General features: G+C 45.5%; 1 protein-coding gene across 1 annotated transcript in view; it reads left to right on the forward strand.

Annotated features, from left to right (window-relative positions):
* The window catches only part of LOC147710726 (Golgi integral membrane protein 4-like), a 100,282-nt gene extending 92,714 nt beyond the window's left edge, over positions 1-7,568 (forward strand). Inside the window, exon 6 of the mRNA XM_086921457.1 lies at positions 6,910-7,568. Coding sequence (XP_086777583.1) covers positions 6,910-7,016 — 107 coding nt within the window. The 3' untranslated portion in view covers positions 7,017-7,568. The remainder of the gene's footprint in view (positions 1-6,909) is intronic.
* The last annotated feature ends 8,493 nt before the right edge of the window (positions 7,569-16,061 follow it).

A 16,061-nucleotide genomic window follows, 5' to 3' on the forward strand; every position in this document is an offset into this window, starting at 1 on the left:
ACTCCAGCCATTTAGGAAATCTTTCAAGACTTGATGTCAGCGCCTCCACGGTGCCCTGCATGCTTCTTCACAAGTAATTTTTAAACTACATTGGCTCTTGAAATTATGCTCTGGGGCTCTGTGTATGTGTGTGTGTGGCTCTGTGTCTGTGTGTGGCTCTGTGTGTGGCTCTGTGTGTGTGGCTCTGTGTGTGTGTCTCTGTGTTTGTGTGTGGCTGTGTGTGTGTGGCTCTGTGTGTGTGGCTCTGTGTTTGTTTGGCTCTGTGTGTGTGTGTGGCTCTGTGTGTGTGGCTCTGTGTGTGTATTTGTGGCTCTGTGTGTGTGTGGCTCTGTGTGTCTGTGTGTGTGGCTCTGTGTGTGTGGCTCTCTGTGTTTGTGTGGGTGCAAATGCAATAGGTATCGCATTTGCGAGTGATTAAGCTATTGGTATTGTAAATGACAATGTCATTTATTTATCTGTTTTCAAAACCAACACATAAATAAAAATGTTGTCATTTACAATGCCAATAGCTCTAACTTTTGCAAAGGCGAGACCGTTGCATTGTAAATGCTTGTTGTAAAACGTGATTTGTTTTTGTCTTAGGGGGTTTAGTTTCAAGTGCTGAGGCCGTTGGAGTTTTCTCTGGGATTGCTGCAGATTTTATCATAATGTGAGTGCCTTCTGCATAGTTTCGAAGGTGAGGTTGAGGCATTTAACTAGAGCGGCCAAAGTTATCAATCTTACGTTGAAAAATAGAAGGGACCCAGTGGAACCTTGCATCAGTACTCGATTTTATTTTGCAGTATAAAGGAAGCCCAAAGGCTAGTTAAGTTCTGTTGTAAAGGAAGTTGGAGATACATTTTAGAGCTAACCCATTGTTGACTATGTTTTGTAGTGTGTTTGTGACTATGTAATGGTTGACTGTGTTAAATGTCCATAAGCATTAAGCCTCTACCCCCGCCTGGGTGTCTTTAAAGAGGTCTTCTCAGACAGAGACACAGATGCTTTTGGTGAGTTGCTCAGGTCTGAATCTTAGTTGCGCTTATTCTAAGATGGCGTTTGATTCCATACAGTGTTAAAATTGTATTAGTTAATCTTTATAGTCGTTTTGGTGGAGAGAGTGTTTGAGATAAGCCTGATGGGTTTATGGTGGTCCTGTGCCATCCTGTCATGTTTGGTAATTCTCCCCCTCTGTCTTAAAGTATATTTTAAGTCTCTTAGCCACTTATTGTTTTTATTAGAATTGTTGCACTTCTCAGACTCTTCAATAACCAATCGTCATTGCTTCATGTCACTGCCTACTGGTCCGTTCTTAGCTCAGCAGGAAAATGTAGACATACAGACAGGGGCAGGTTGGTCTTTAACGTTCTAGGTGTAATATCTTGTCTGGCAGCTGTATTAAGGATTGTAGGACATACTGCATGTGTTCACATTCCACCTAATTAGCATCACTGGAGAAAAAACTGATTCAGCGGGACATCTGTGCTTTAGCTCTTTCTCTGGTTACTTCCACACACGTTTGCAAAATCGCATGTTCACAATGTGCCGGATAAAGTGAGCATCATCCAGTCTGGGTCTCTCAAGGCACCCTACCCAGGCTATTTGAAGCATGGGGTACGCTCCTGCATTCATCAACATCATGGTTGGATAATAGTCTGCTTTTCCAACCCTCATTACCTGATCTTTCTGTTCCGCCTCACCTCTTTCGATTCATAATGAGAGAGCAACCCAACACAGCAGGCTCCCCACTTGCCTATTATACCATGCAGCCTTTTTAATATAGTGAATATGCCCTGTTAAGGGACCCCTCTTCTGTGGCAGTGGCATTAAAAAGAGATAATCCTGTTTCTTTTGTCCGATCAAACATGTCATTGAACCTCTGAAGATGTACAGAGTTGTTCTAAAAAGAACTACTCGTTATTAATGCTCAGAATTGTAGTTACGTTATTGTAACAGTGCTTGGTTCAATTGATGTTTTAAAGCTGATTTTCCTCCATGTAAGTACATTCATTGCGTGCTCATAGCGTTTTGCGCCTATGGCTCTTCATCATCGACCATGGCTAGGTATCTCGGAAGTTTAAGTAATGTGATGATAATATGAAGCCCATGGTGCAATGGTGTGCATGGTAGAATTTGTCTAGGAGCACTTTGATCACAATTTGCTTTGTTAGGTGTTGTGTCTCATGGCAAGTGCACTGAAAAGCAATAGAATTCTGTTCAACTGAGTTTTCCAGACTTAATTGGAGTTACTGGTCAAGTGCTGACCTGAGATGGCAAAAAGTGTAGAGCACTAGCAATCACTCCCAGTATATTTGGAAGAAGTGTATTCTGCAGCTGCTTTGGATTTTCCTTTCTCTCTCTTGCAAAGGAGACACACAGATAATCTGGTGGCCTTGATATCTGAGGGTTGTCTCAAAACAACCAAGGGCAGTGGCCACTACAGAATTCACTTTACACACTATGTCCTTTCCGCTAGTATGTCTTAAAGTACAGTCACTAACTGGGAAGAGGTATATTTCTTAATGCATGCTCAAAGTACAACATTAGGACAACATTCTAAATCTAGCTGGACACTAATTGTTGTTTTCTCCTGAACATATACAAACTAGCTGTTCTAGGAATCTTCTCTTGGTTTGTGTTTTTTGGAGATGATGGATCATGGAGAGAAATACAAGAGAGAATTGAATACTTCATAAGATGAGGGAGAGGAGACTGAAACAACTGTTCTACAGCCATTTAAAAGGAACAGCTTAAAGCCTCATGAATGATTCCCTTCCTGAATTCTAGGTGTCCCAAAAAACGCCAGATTGGAAAGATAAGCATTTACAGACCGTTTCCACTTTTTCCCAATTCCATGGCCTCTTCTCTTTATCCAGGTTTCCCCCAGTGTATGACACCCACTGAAGGAAGAGAAAGGGTTGGACCCTTGTCCAATGAGGAAATACATTAGTAAGAAAGATATGCCAGTAGTGCCTGCTTTTCTCATATTATTGTCATGGAAAGATCCTCAATTCAGCTCATGAACGTCAAAGTAACAGCAGTCATGGCAACTTAAAATATGATTTGAGCCTCCCTTTTCAAAATATTTCAAGCATCCTGTCACAAGAATAAATGTATAAGTGGAGGGATTTGGATAAGATACAGTATTCCAGTTCATGTCCAAACTCATTCATTTGGAAAAGCAGATGCTGTACTTAAAAGTGTATCCTCCATTAGCCTGATTAGACTTGAAGTTGGAGGGCATATAAAAAGCAGATGGAGTCACACCACCTTCCTGGGAAATCATCTTTATGGACCTAGATGTGACCTTTCGATACATTGCTTTTCGAATAGCAGACGTGCTCATTAATTTTTATTTTAAACTAAAAACTGTTCCCCATCCAAAAAAATATCTTATCTAAATGAAGGAAAACCAATTAGTCACATTTCAGATCTGCTCAAGAATCAGTAAAGAAGTTGACATTTACCATACTCTGTGAATAAATCTATTGATTCGCCTCCTCATAAGCCCCCACTGAGTATGCTCCAGAGAAAATGTTTGTGTAAGTGGAATAAGTTGCAGAAAGTGTGGAAAAATAGTTTCAGATGTGTCACAAGGACAAAATGGAAAGGGCTGCTCAGTAGTGTACATTGTCAAACAGGTGCAACCAAATAGAGGACCCAGGATCTTCTGAAAATGATTGACATTGCATTAAACCAGCAGAAAGAATGTTTACTCATGAGTGATTCTGGCCCGGGAGGCACTAGGGTGATTCTTTGAGCTCTTCAACCTCAAAAAGGTCCACCTGATTGTGCAGACTGTATTTCAAGATGGAGACTTTAACACAACTTAAATTGCTGGGTTTTTTGGGGGGCTGGGGTAGGGAGAATTTTGATTTACCCTAGACTTAGAGGATGTCTATAGTCTGTACATATGCCCACAAGAAATAATTACCAAATATTTCTGCATTTTAGCATCCATGGATATCTAGACATTCGAATCAAACGTTTTTGCAAACATTGTGGCACTTCTGATGTGGCTACTTCATGTCAGGGGAATTCAACGCCAACCACACCTAGACAACTGTATAGCATATTCAGACAATGTTGCATGGATGCAAACATTTACAAGTGAGTTGTGTGATGTGTAATGCTATGTTATTGAGATTTGTAGTGTGCACAGCTACTCAATGAGTGTCCCGAAATGAGCCCAAGAGAAGAAGAGCAAAGTAAAAACTCAGCAAAAAGGAGAGAAAGCCAGTTAAAGAGAAAAGTTTTGAGTCTCTTTCTAAATTGCTTGGGATCCTGCAAACTGCATAAGTCAAATGGGATTGTGTTCCCAGCCACCACAGCCATGTAGGCCAGGGAACTGCCACCTGTCCTTTTAAGGCGGAATCTAAGGGATATGTTGGGAATCCATGGGTTTCTGATTCACAGAGACAACCCCCACATGGACACATGTAATGATCCATAACTCATTGGCCCCACTTCAGGATGGACATGGAGCTAGTTTTCCTTCCAGAGATTTGGCCACACAGATTGATGCAGCAGCAGCTATCGCACCTCCTTTAAAAGCACTCTGCTGCAGCCATTGAATGGTGTCTTGTTCAAGAAGACATTGTTAGTGGTCCATTTGGTTCTTTTAATTCGATATTGAATGATTGACAGATGGGATTTTGTGTGGCTCAATAATCTGCTTCAGTAGTTGTCATGTCTTGGGGCAGACTTCACCAGTTGTCTTTAGTGAGACACACCTCAAACACTGGAGTCCGCACTCCCAGCTATTTGATGCAGTGATTCAGGGTTCTCTTAAAGGCCAACAGACTTTAAAATGGTTTGTAGCACCCACCAGGACAACTGGCCAAAGGGGTTCCATTGTGTCTCCTAGCTCCATTTTTTCTGACCGCGAATGCTGCCGATCTTGGGTGGTGGGAGGTGGAGCTTGGAGGATGCATCATGAAGGGAACCACCATGTCCAGAGCCCTCTGAGACGGAGTAGTCCACATCTCTTACTGGGCAGAACTGATCAGTCCTTTTCTAGTCCCCTTCTCTTACTCCTTGTCTTTTTCAATATTTGTCAACTAATGCAAAAGTTACCTCCTCTCTTTTCAGAGACGTAGATTTCTGGCATTACCCTTGATTCCTGAGGTTCTGGGAAATATCAGGAGGGAAAAGGCCGTACCTATTCTGGTAAAATTGTGAGGGAGGTGAATGGTAAAATTATAGCTCTGAAAGAGACAGCAATAAGATATCCAAGTTCTCAGGCTAACTGATGCCCAAAACTATAGACATGTGTCTCCAACATGTATGTGTGTCTAGTAGTTTAACCAGATCTGAATGGGAACCTACATGGTCCTCACCCTTAAAAACTTGTAGTCATTGTTGTATGACATTCTAAACTTGATGCAGGGATGGTGGGATGCAGCCATGTACTTATGACCTGTATCAGATACTCCTATTTCTGTAGAAGGTCTTTGATCTGGGTCAGTCTCCTCAAGGCTGAAGGTGCAGTGGTGCTCTATCAAAGACATTAGGGAACCCTAACATGCACTTAGTGAGAGATAATCATTTAACACCTGCCTTCTGAGGGGTTGCCATTCTCCTGACCTGTGTGTTTTCTGAATCATGGGTACCTCTATTTGAATCTTTGAAGGAGATTTATTTAACCACAATCATTATTAAGCCACTTTATTTAACCCCTCCCATGCTCGTGACGGAACCGTTCCATCACAAGCCTCGGGTGGGCTGTGCTGGTGATGGAACGGTTCCGTCACGGCCCGCTCGCCACGCCTGCCCGGCGCGAATTCCGCGCCTGCGCTGACGTTCTGAAGAGCGGGCGGGGCCATGACGGAACCGTTCCGTCACAAGCACAGCTCACCCGCGGGCCGTGACGGAGCGGTTCCGTCACGAGCATGGGACCGCCGCGCGGCCCCGCCTCCCCCTTAGCGCTGCGGCGGAATAGCCGCCGCAGCGAAGGGGTTAAAAAACATGCAGACAAGATTAGGAAAATTTGGATCTTTTAAAGAGCCAGAGACTCCTATGTCAGAATATTCATAGAGAGAGACAGCCCCTAAATATTCCCATTAAGATTGGTTCTGAGGCATGGGTTGGGGGATTTCCAAAGGCTGCCTTGTGTTTCCATGGACAATAGGAAAATGTTCTTTCTCCAGAACTGTGCTGTGCAGAGGAGCATTGTCTACACCAGTTGGATCTCAGTAGAGCAGCAGTGCTTCATGTTCATCTCACTCTGGGGAGTTGCTATGGCAGCAACTGTCCTACATTCAAAGTGCAATGCAGACAAATCACAGAACTCCTCTATGCAGTGAGACAGTAAAGTGGATGAACAGGCCTAGAGGCTCCTTCCCAGATTTCATGAACAAGGATTCTTTGAAAATACGTTTAGGATGCGGCCCAACCTTTAGTTGAACATTCAGGGGTTGTTACCGGACAAATGTCGCCTCCCGCAAATAAGCTATTGAAATTGTGGACCTAAACATCTGCTTTATGAGACTGGGCCAGGCTTCGGGCTCAGCATAGTCGGCCCACAATTTATAAAGAGACCATTACTACATTGCATCCCCAGAGTGAGGATGCTGTTTAGAGGATGCTGGACAGTTCGTAATGGATCCGCTTTCAAACGAGCAAACCCATTTTCAGTTCCCCCGCTTCCTCCTCTTTAACAGATTGTGTGAACAAGGACCAATCATTGTATCCTTCTGCACATTGTTTCTCTTATTTGCTCACAATGATGGCGCTTAGAAAGGAGCAGATTGAATATTGAATTCAGTTTTTTAGAGGGATGTTAACATTTAGAAGAAAGGGTTTGGGCTGATGTGGGAAGTATTTTGAGGTATCTCGTAACAATCTTTGCTCAGGTGCCAGAATGTTTTGAGATCATGTTGCTCCCAAAGTTGTTGAATTTGACTCTGCTTTTCCCTCCTTCTCTGACAGATATAGTATCAAAACGAATGGAAGAAAGTATGGTTCTTCGCAATGAACATGAAGAGGTCCGCTCTAAGGTTCACAGTGCGCAGGTAAGCTGTGTGGCCTGCAGATGAAGGCACATATCTGCACAAGCTGGTATATCTTTGGGATCTCAGGAACTAGCAGCCCTTTGTTGACTTTGCACAAAAGGTTTCCTATACCAGCCAGATCTAAGATTTGTAGGTCTGACCAAGGTGTTGGACTAGTTCTATACAAACCTGCTCTGACCGGTCATACCAGGATGTTCCGTCTCATTGTGGGCAAATGACCGTCTTTCAACATGTCACCTTCCAGCTTGGAACTTCGGACTATACCTTCTTTGAAGGCATGTTAAAATATCCGTGGAAGATTCGATAAAATAAATTCTGCCTAATGTCTTCCCAGCTTGAGACTATATTTTGTTGTAAGTACTAGCGAGAGTCTATGATACGAATGATGAACACTAAAACCCCTTGTTGCAGGTATTGTGACTTGTGTGTTACCACATTACTGTTTGATCTTAATGTAAATAATAGTGATATTCATTTAAAAAAAAGATTTAACATTGACTGAACAGCCCAGTAATTGTAGTTTTGATTGTGTAAACTGTATCTGAAGTTCAAACTCTAAATAAAGTTCTAATGGTTAACTTTGGTTTGCAGAGTCTTATCCCAGGAGGAGCTTCTTGACATTTCAAGGAGCTTAAACATAGAACCCCACCCTCTAGGCTGGTAGAGGACATAGGCAATGCTGGTCACAAGTGTTTCCTTGTACACTGGAGTACCCTAGCATCCATGGAACAATAACAGGCCCTACACGCTTTGGTAGGGCAGCCTAGTTCTTATTTTAGAAGGATGGAGAGCGTTTTTCACCTGCCAACAGCAAAAAGAAAAGAATAACAAGGATTCAAAAACTGGAAATGTACTCTTACCATGGTGACCTTCCATGCGCATTGGCGTGAAGAACACAAACCCTTTGCTCTCCACATCACTTCCTGAAGCGCTCTGTGCACTTTGGCTCAGTTTCCTGAAGTTCGGCCTGAAAACTATTTCTTCCCAATTGAAATTTTGTTTTGAAGTGCAGTTGGCAAAGCTAGTATGTCTGGCTGTGCCAAGGATTGTTTCATTTGCGATAGTGTAGTATTCTATTTATCGTTTCAATAAACTAACACGCTGTGCATTTTGGTGTGGTATGCTAGTGGTAAATTATAACCAAATTCATTTTCAGATGTCTGGGAGGCTACTGGTTCCCTGTGAGGTAAAGATTAAACAAGCATTTACAATACAACGGTTTCGCCTTTGGAAATGTTAGAGCTATTGGCATTGTAAATGACAAAATTTGTATTTATGTGTTGGTTTTGAAAACAGATAAATACATGGCATTGTCATTTACATTGCCAATAGCTTAATCTTTCGCAAATGTGAGACCTATTGTACCCTACGGACGAGCTCAGCAGATAGTCTTTAAACTTCACTTATACCCGTTTTAAGAAATGGGCGAGGTGTCACAATATATCTTGAAGTTGCACAAATAAAGTGACCTACATGTTAACCCTAGATTTATGTAAAACTTGACTATGTGGTAAAGCCAGGTGTACTCTTCAGTGTTATAACATTTTAAAAGTTAAATAATTTTGGAAAGATAGCTGCACTGGTTTTGCCCGGCCATTTCGTAGCAAAGTATATTGCAATATGAAAGTACATCCCAGTTACCCTGACTGGAAGGTATCCTAATGTTTAGGTATGCGTTTACAATTACATAGATTAATCGAAATGTACTTTTATTATTGTCCATTTCAAAGCTTTGGTGATCTAAGACTATATTTACACAGTTTACACAGTATTGGCTGTTCACCTCCTGGTCCGCTCGTGCGCATCAGCTGAAACAAAGAAATCATTCACATTAGGATTTGGTCAGGAAAAGGTTGAAAGTACAAGTAGTATTCTCACAAAGCACAAAGATTGACACGTGTAATGACTAGAATTAGCATCTTCATCATTTACGACTCTTGTTCACGATATAAGGTTTAAATAGTGTCCCAGCGATTGAGGATAGAACCAGCCGATGAAAGCGATTCAGAAAAGGGGGTGGTGATGAACAGAGTGTCTGAATTAAGCAGACCACTCTTACCCAGTCCAAAGATCAGGGCTTGATCCATCACCGTTTTTTAGCTCACTGCACCATCCCAGCTCAGAACCTGGCTACATGCATATCAGTCTGACCCTGGCCCAGTGCATCATGGGAACAGGGCAGACCAAACTACCAAGCCAATTCTTATACTGGAAAGGAAACAAGCTTCTGGGGACCGGTTTCTGGCATTTCAGCCGTTTTCGGCCCGGCTTGCTTGAATCCTGATGTTGCAATGAGCAAGGGACTCACATCTGAGTATACCCTTCCACACTTATAGTGGACAAAAACGATTCAGAAAAGGGGGTGATCATGAACAAAGTGTCTGAATTAAGCAGACCACTCTTACCCAGTCCAAAGATCAGGGCTTGATCAATCACCGTTTTTTAGCTCACTGCACCATCCCAGCTCAGAACCTGGCTACATGCAAATCAATCTGACCCTGGCCCAGTGCATCATGGTAACAGGGCAGACCAAACTACCAAGCCAATCCTTATACTGGGAAGGAAACAAGCTTCCGGGGACCGGTTTCTGGCATTTCAGCCGTCTTCGGCCCGGCTTGCTTGAATCCTGATGTTGCAATGAGCAAGGGACTCACATCTGAGTATACCCTTCCACACTTATAGTGGACAAAAACGATTCAGAAAAGGGGGTGATCATGAACAAAGTGTCTGAATTAAGCAGACCACTCTTACCCAGTCCAAAGATCAGGGCTTGATCAATCACCGTTTTTTAGCTCACTGCACCATCCCAGCTCAGAACCTGGCTACATGCAAATCAATCTGACCCTGGCCCAGTGCATCATGGTAACAGGGCAGACCAAACTACCAAGCCAATCCTTATACTGGGAAGGAAACAAGCTTCCGGGGACCGGTTTCTGGCATTTCAGCCGTCTTCGGCCCGGCTTGCTTGAATCCTGATGGTGCAATGAGCAAGGGACTCACATCCGAGTATACCCTTCCACACTTATGGTGGACAAAAACGATTCAGAAAAGGGGGTGGTGATGAACAGAGTGTCTGAATTAAGCAGACCACTCTTACCCAGTCCAAAGATCCAGGCTTGATCCATCACCGTTTTTTAGTTCACTGCACCATCCCAGCTCTGAACCTGGCTACATGCAAATCCGTCTGACCCTGGCCCAGTGCATCATGGGAACAGGGCAGACCAAACTACCAAGCCAATTCTTATACTGGGAAGGAAACAAGCTTCCGGGGACCGGTTTCTGGCATTTCAGCCGTCTTCGGCCCGGCTTGCTTGAATCCTGATGGTGCAATGAGCAAGGGACTCACATCTGAGTATACCCTTCCACACTTATGGTGGACAAAAACGATTCAGAAAAGGGGGTGGTGATGAACAGAGTATCTGAATTAAGCAGACCACTCTTACCCAGTCCAAAGATCAGGGCTTGATCCATCACCGTTTTTAGCTCACTGCACCATCCCAGCTCAGAACCTGGCTACATGCAAATCAGTCTGACCCTGGCCCAGTGCATCATGGGAACAGGGCAGACCAAACTACCAAGCCAATTCTTATACTGGGAAGGAAACAAGCTTCCGGGGACCGGTTTCTGGCATTTCAGCCGTCTTCGGCCCGGCTTGCTTGAATCCTGATGGTGCAATGAGCAAGGGACTCACATCCGAGTATACCCTTCCACACTTATGGTGGACAAAAACGATTCAGAAAAGGGGGTGGTGATGAACAGAGTATCTGAATTAAGCAGACCACTCTTACCCAGTCCAAAGATCAGGGCTTGATCCATCACCGTTTTTAGCTCACTGCACCATCCCAGCTCAGAACCTGGCTACATGCAAATCAGTCTGACCCTGGCCCAGTGCATCATGGGAACAGGGCAGACCAAACTACCAAGCCAATTCTTATACTGGGAAGGAAACAAGCTTCCGGGGACCGGTTTCTGGCATTTCAGCCGTCTTCGGCCCGGCTTGCTTGAATCCTGATGGTGCAATGAGCAAGGGACTCACATCTGAGTATACCCTTCCACACTTATGGTGGACAAAAACGATTCAGAAAAGGGGGTGGTGATGAACAGAGTGTCTGAATTAAGCAGACCACTCTTACCCAGTCCAAAGATCAGGGCTTGATCCATCACCGTTTTTTAGCTCACTGCACCATCCCAGCTCAGAACCTGGCTACATGCAAATCAGTCTGACCCTGGCCCAGTGCATCATGGGAACAGGGCAGACCAAACTACCAAGCCAATTCTTATACTGGGAAGGAAACAAGCTTCCGGGGACCGGTTTCTGGCATTTCAGCCGTCTTCGGCCCGGCTTGCTTGAATCCTGATGGTGCAATGAGCAAGGGACTCACATCTGAGTATACCCTTCCACACTTATGGTGGACAAAAACGATTCAGAAAAGGGGGTGGTGATGAACAGAGTGTCTGAATTAAGCAGACCACTCTTACCCAGTCCAAAGATCAGGGCTTGATCCATCACCGTTTTTTAGCTCGCTGCACCATCCCAGCTCAGAACCTGGCTACATGCAAATCAGTCTGACCCTGGCCCAGTGCATCATGGGAACAGGGCAGACCAAACTACCAAGCCAATTCTTATACTGGGAAGGAAACAAGCTTCCGGGGACCGGTTTCTGGCATTTCAGCCGTCTTCGGCCTGGCTTGCTTGAATCCTGATGGTGCAATGAGCAAGGGACTCACATCTGAGTATACCCTTCCACACTTATGGTGGACAAAAACGATTCAGAAAAGGGGGTGGTGATGAACAGAGTGTCTGAATTAAGCAGACCACTCTTACCCAGTCCAAAGATCAGGGCTTGATCCATCACCGTTTTTTAGCTCACTGCACCATCCAAGCTCAGAACCTGGCTACATGCAAATCAGTCTGACCCTGGCCCAGTGCATCATGGGAACAGGGCAGACCAAACTACCAAGCCAATTCTTATACTGGGAAGGAAACAAGCTTCTCGGGACCGGTTTCTGGCATTTCAGCCGTCTTCGGCCCGGCTTGCTTGAATCCTGATGGTGCAATGAGCAAGGGACTCACATCTGAATATACTCTTCCACACTTATGGTCGACAAAAACGATTCAGAAAAGGGGGTGGTGATGAACAGAGTGTCTGAATTAAGCAGACCACTCTTACCCAGTCCAAAGACCAGGGCTTGATCCATCACCGTTTTTTAGCTCACTCTACCATCCCAGCTCAGAACCTGGATACATGCAAATCAGTCTGACCCTGGCCCAGTGCATCATGGGAACAGGGCAGACCAAACTACCAAGCCAATTCTTATACTGGGAAGGAAACAAGCTTCCGGGGACCGGTTTCTGGCATTTCAGCCGTCTTCGGCCCGGCTTGCTTGAATCCTGATGGTGCAATGAGCAAGGGACTCACATCTGAGTATACCCTTCCACACTTATGGTGGACAAAAACGATTCAGAAAAGGGGGTGGTGATTTGCATATAGCCAGGTTCTGAGCTGGGATGGTGCAGTAAGATAAATAACGGTGATGGATCAAGCCCTGATCTTTGGACTGGGTAAGAGTGGTCTGCTTAATTCAGACACTCTGTTCATCACCACCCCCTTTTCTGAATCGTTTTTTGGCCACTATAGGTGTGGCAGGCTATACTCAGACATGAGTCCCTTTCTCACTGCACCATCAGGATTCAAGCAAGCCGGGCCAAAGACGGCTGAAATGCCAGAAACCGGTCCCCGGTAGCTTGTCTCCTTTCTGGTGAAGAATTGGCTTGGTAGTTTAGTCTGCCCTGTTCCCATGATGCACTGGGCCAGGGACAGACTGATTTGCATATAGCCAGGTTCTGAGCTGGGATGGTGCAGTGAGATAAATAACGGTGATGGATCAAGCCCTGATCTTTGGACTGGGTAAGAGTGGTCTGCTTAATTCAGACACTCTGTTCATCACCACCCCCTTTTCTGAATCGTTTTTTGGCCACTATAGGTGTGGCAGGGTATACTCAGACATGAGTCCCTTTCTCACTGCACCATCAGGATTCAAGCAAGCCGGGCCGAAGACGGCTAAATGCCAGAAACCGGTCCCCGGTAGCTTGTCTCCTTTCTGGTGAAGAATTGGCTTGGTAGTTTAGTCTGCCCTGTTCCCATGATGCACTGGGCCAGGGACAGACTGATTTGCATATAGCCAGGTTCTGAGCTGGGATGGTGCAGTGAGATAAATAACGGTGATGGATCAAGCCCTGATCTTTGGACTGGGTAAGAGTGGTCTGCTTAATTCAGACACTCTGTTCATCACCACCCCCTTTTCTGAATCGTTTTTTGGCCACTATAGGTGTGGCAGGGTATACTCAGACATGAGTCCCTTTCTCACTGCACCATCAGGATTCAAGCAAGCCGGGACGAAGACGGCTGAAATGCCAGAAACCGGTCCCCGGTAGCTTCTCTCCTTTCTGGTGAAGCATTGGCTTGGTAGTTTAGTCTGCCCTGTTCCCATGATGCACTGGGCCAGGGACAGACTGATTTGCATATAGCCAGGTTCTGAGCTGGGATGGTGCAGTGAGATAAATAACGGTGATGGATCAAGCCCTGATCTTTGGACTGGGTAAGAGTGGTCTGCTTAATTCAGACACTCTGTTCATCACCACCCCCTTTTCTGAATCGTTTTTTGGCCACTATAGGTGTGGCAGGGTATACTCAGACATGAGTCCCTTTCTCACTGCACCATCAGGATTCAAGCAAGCCGGGCCGAAGACGGCTGAAATGCCAGAAACCGGTCCCCGGTAGCTTCTCTCCTTTCTGGTGAAGCATTGGCTTGGTAGTTTAGTCTGCCCTGTTCCCATGATGCACTGGGCCAGGGACAGACTGATTTGCATATAGCCAGGTTCTGAGCTTGGATGGTGCAGTGAGATAAATAACGGTGATGGATCAAGTCCTGATCTTTGGACTGGGTAAGAGTGGTCTGCTTAATTCAGACACTCTGTTCATCACCACCCCCTTTTCTGAATCGTTTTTTGGCCACTATAGGTGTGGCAGGGTATACTCAGACATGAGTCCCTTTCTCACTGCACCATCAGGATTCAAGCAAGCCGGGTCGAAGACGGCTGAAATGCCAGAAACCGGTCCCCGGTAGCTTGTCTTCTTTCTGGTGAAGAATTGGCTTGGTAGTTTAGTCTGCCCTGTTCCCATGATGCACTGGGCCAGGGACAGACTGATTTGCAAATATAGCCAGGTTCTGAGCTGGGATGGTGCAGTGAGATAAATAACGGTGATGGATCAAGCCCTGATCTTTGGACTGGGTAAGAGTGGTCTGCTTAATTCAGACACTCTGTTCATCACCACCCCCTTTTCTGAATCGTTTTTTGGCCACTATAGGTGTGGCAGGGTATACTCAGACATGAGTCCCTTTCTCACTGCACCATCAGGATTCAAGCAAGCCGGGCCGAAGACGGCTGAAATGCCAGAAACCGGTTCCCGGTAGCTTGTCTCCTTTCTGGTGAAGAATTGGCTTGGTAGTTTAGTCTGCCCTGTTCCCATGATGCACTGGGCCAGGGACAGACTGATTTGCATATAGCCAGGTTCTGAGCTGGGATGGTGCAGTGAGATAAATAACGGTGATGGATCAAGCCCTGATCTTTGGACTGGGTAAGAGTGCTCTGCTTAATTCAGACACTCTGTTCATCACCACCCCCTTTTCTGAATCGTTTTTTGGCCACTATAGGTGTGGCAGGGCATACTCAGACATGAGCCCCTTTCTCACTGCACCATCAGGATTCAAGCAAGCCGGGCCGAAGACGGCGGAAATGCCAGAAACCGGTCCCCGGTAGCTTGTCTCCTTTCTGGTGAAGAATTGGCTTGGTAGTTTAGTCTGCCCTGTTCCCATGATGCACTGGGCCAGGGACAGACTGATTTGCATATAGCCTGGTTCTGAGCTGGGATGGTGCAGTGAGATAAATAACGGTGATGTATCAAGCCCTGATCTTTGGACTGGGTAAGAGTGGTCTGCTTAATTCAGACACTCTGTTCATCACCACCCCCTTTTCTGAATCGTTTTTTGGCCACTAAAGGTGTGGCAGGGTATACTCAGACATGAGTCCCTTTCTCACTGCACCATCAGGATTCAAGCAAGCCGGGCCGAAGACGACTGAAATGCCAGAAACCGGTCCCTGGTAGCTTATCTCCTTTCTGGTGAAGAATTGGCTTGGTAGTTTAGTCTGCCCTGTTCCCATGATGCACTGGGCCAGGGACAGACTGATTTGCATATAGCCAGGTTCTGAGCTGGGATGGTGCAGTGAGATAAATAACGGTGATGGATCAAGCCCTGATCTTTGGACTGGGTAAGAGTGGTCTGCTTAATTCAGACACTCTGTTCATCACCACCCCCTTTTCTGAATCGTTTTTTGGCCACTATAGGTGTGGCAGGGTATACTCAGACATGAGTCCCTTTCTCACTGCACCATCAGGATTCAAGCAAGCCGGGCCGAAGACGGCTGAAATGCCAGAAACCGGTCCCCGGTAGCTTGTCTCCTTTCTGGTGAAGAATTGGCTTGGTAGTTTAGTCTGCCCTGTTCCCATGATGCACTGGGCCAGGGACAGACTGATTTGCATATAGCCTGGTTCTGAGCTGGGATGGTGCAGTGAGATAAATAACGGTGATGGATCAAGCCCTGATCTTTTTACTGGGTAAGAGTGGTCTGCTTAATTCAGACACTCTGTTCATCACCACCCCCTTTTCTGAATCGTTTTTTGGCCACTATAGGTGTGGCAGGGTATACTCAGACATGAGTCCCTTTCTCACTGCACCATCAGGATTCAAGCAAACCGGGCCGAAGACGGCTGAAATGCCAGAAACCGGTCCCTGGTAGCTTGTCTCCTTTCTGGTGAAGAATTGGCTTGGTAGTTTAGTCTGCCCTGTTCCCATGATGCACTGGGCCAGGGACAGACTGATTTGCATATAGCCAGGTTCTGAGCTGGGATGGTGCAGTGAGATAAATAACGGTGATGGATCAAGCCCTGATCTTTGGACTGGGTAAGAGTGGTCTGCTTAATTCAGACACTCTGTTCATCACCACCC

The sequence above is a fragment of the Lissotriton vulgaris genome, chromosome 5, assembly GCF_964263255.1.
Source record: "Lissotriton vulgaris chromosome 5, aLisVul1.2, whole genome shotgun sequence".
In the NCBI taxonomy this organism is placed as follows: Eukaryota; Metazoa; Chordata; class Amphibia; order Caudata; family Salamandridae; genus Lissotriton; species Lissotriton vulgaris.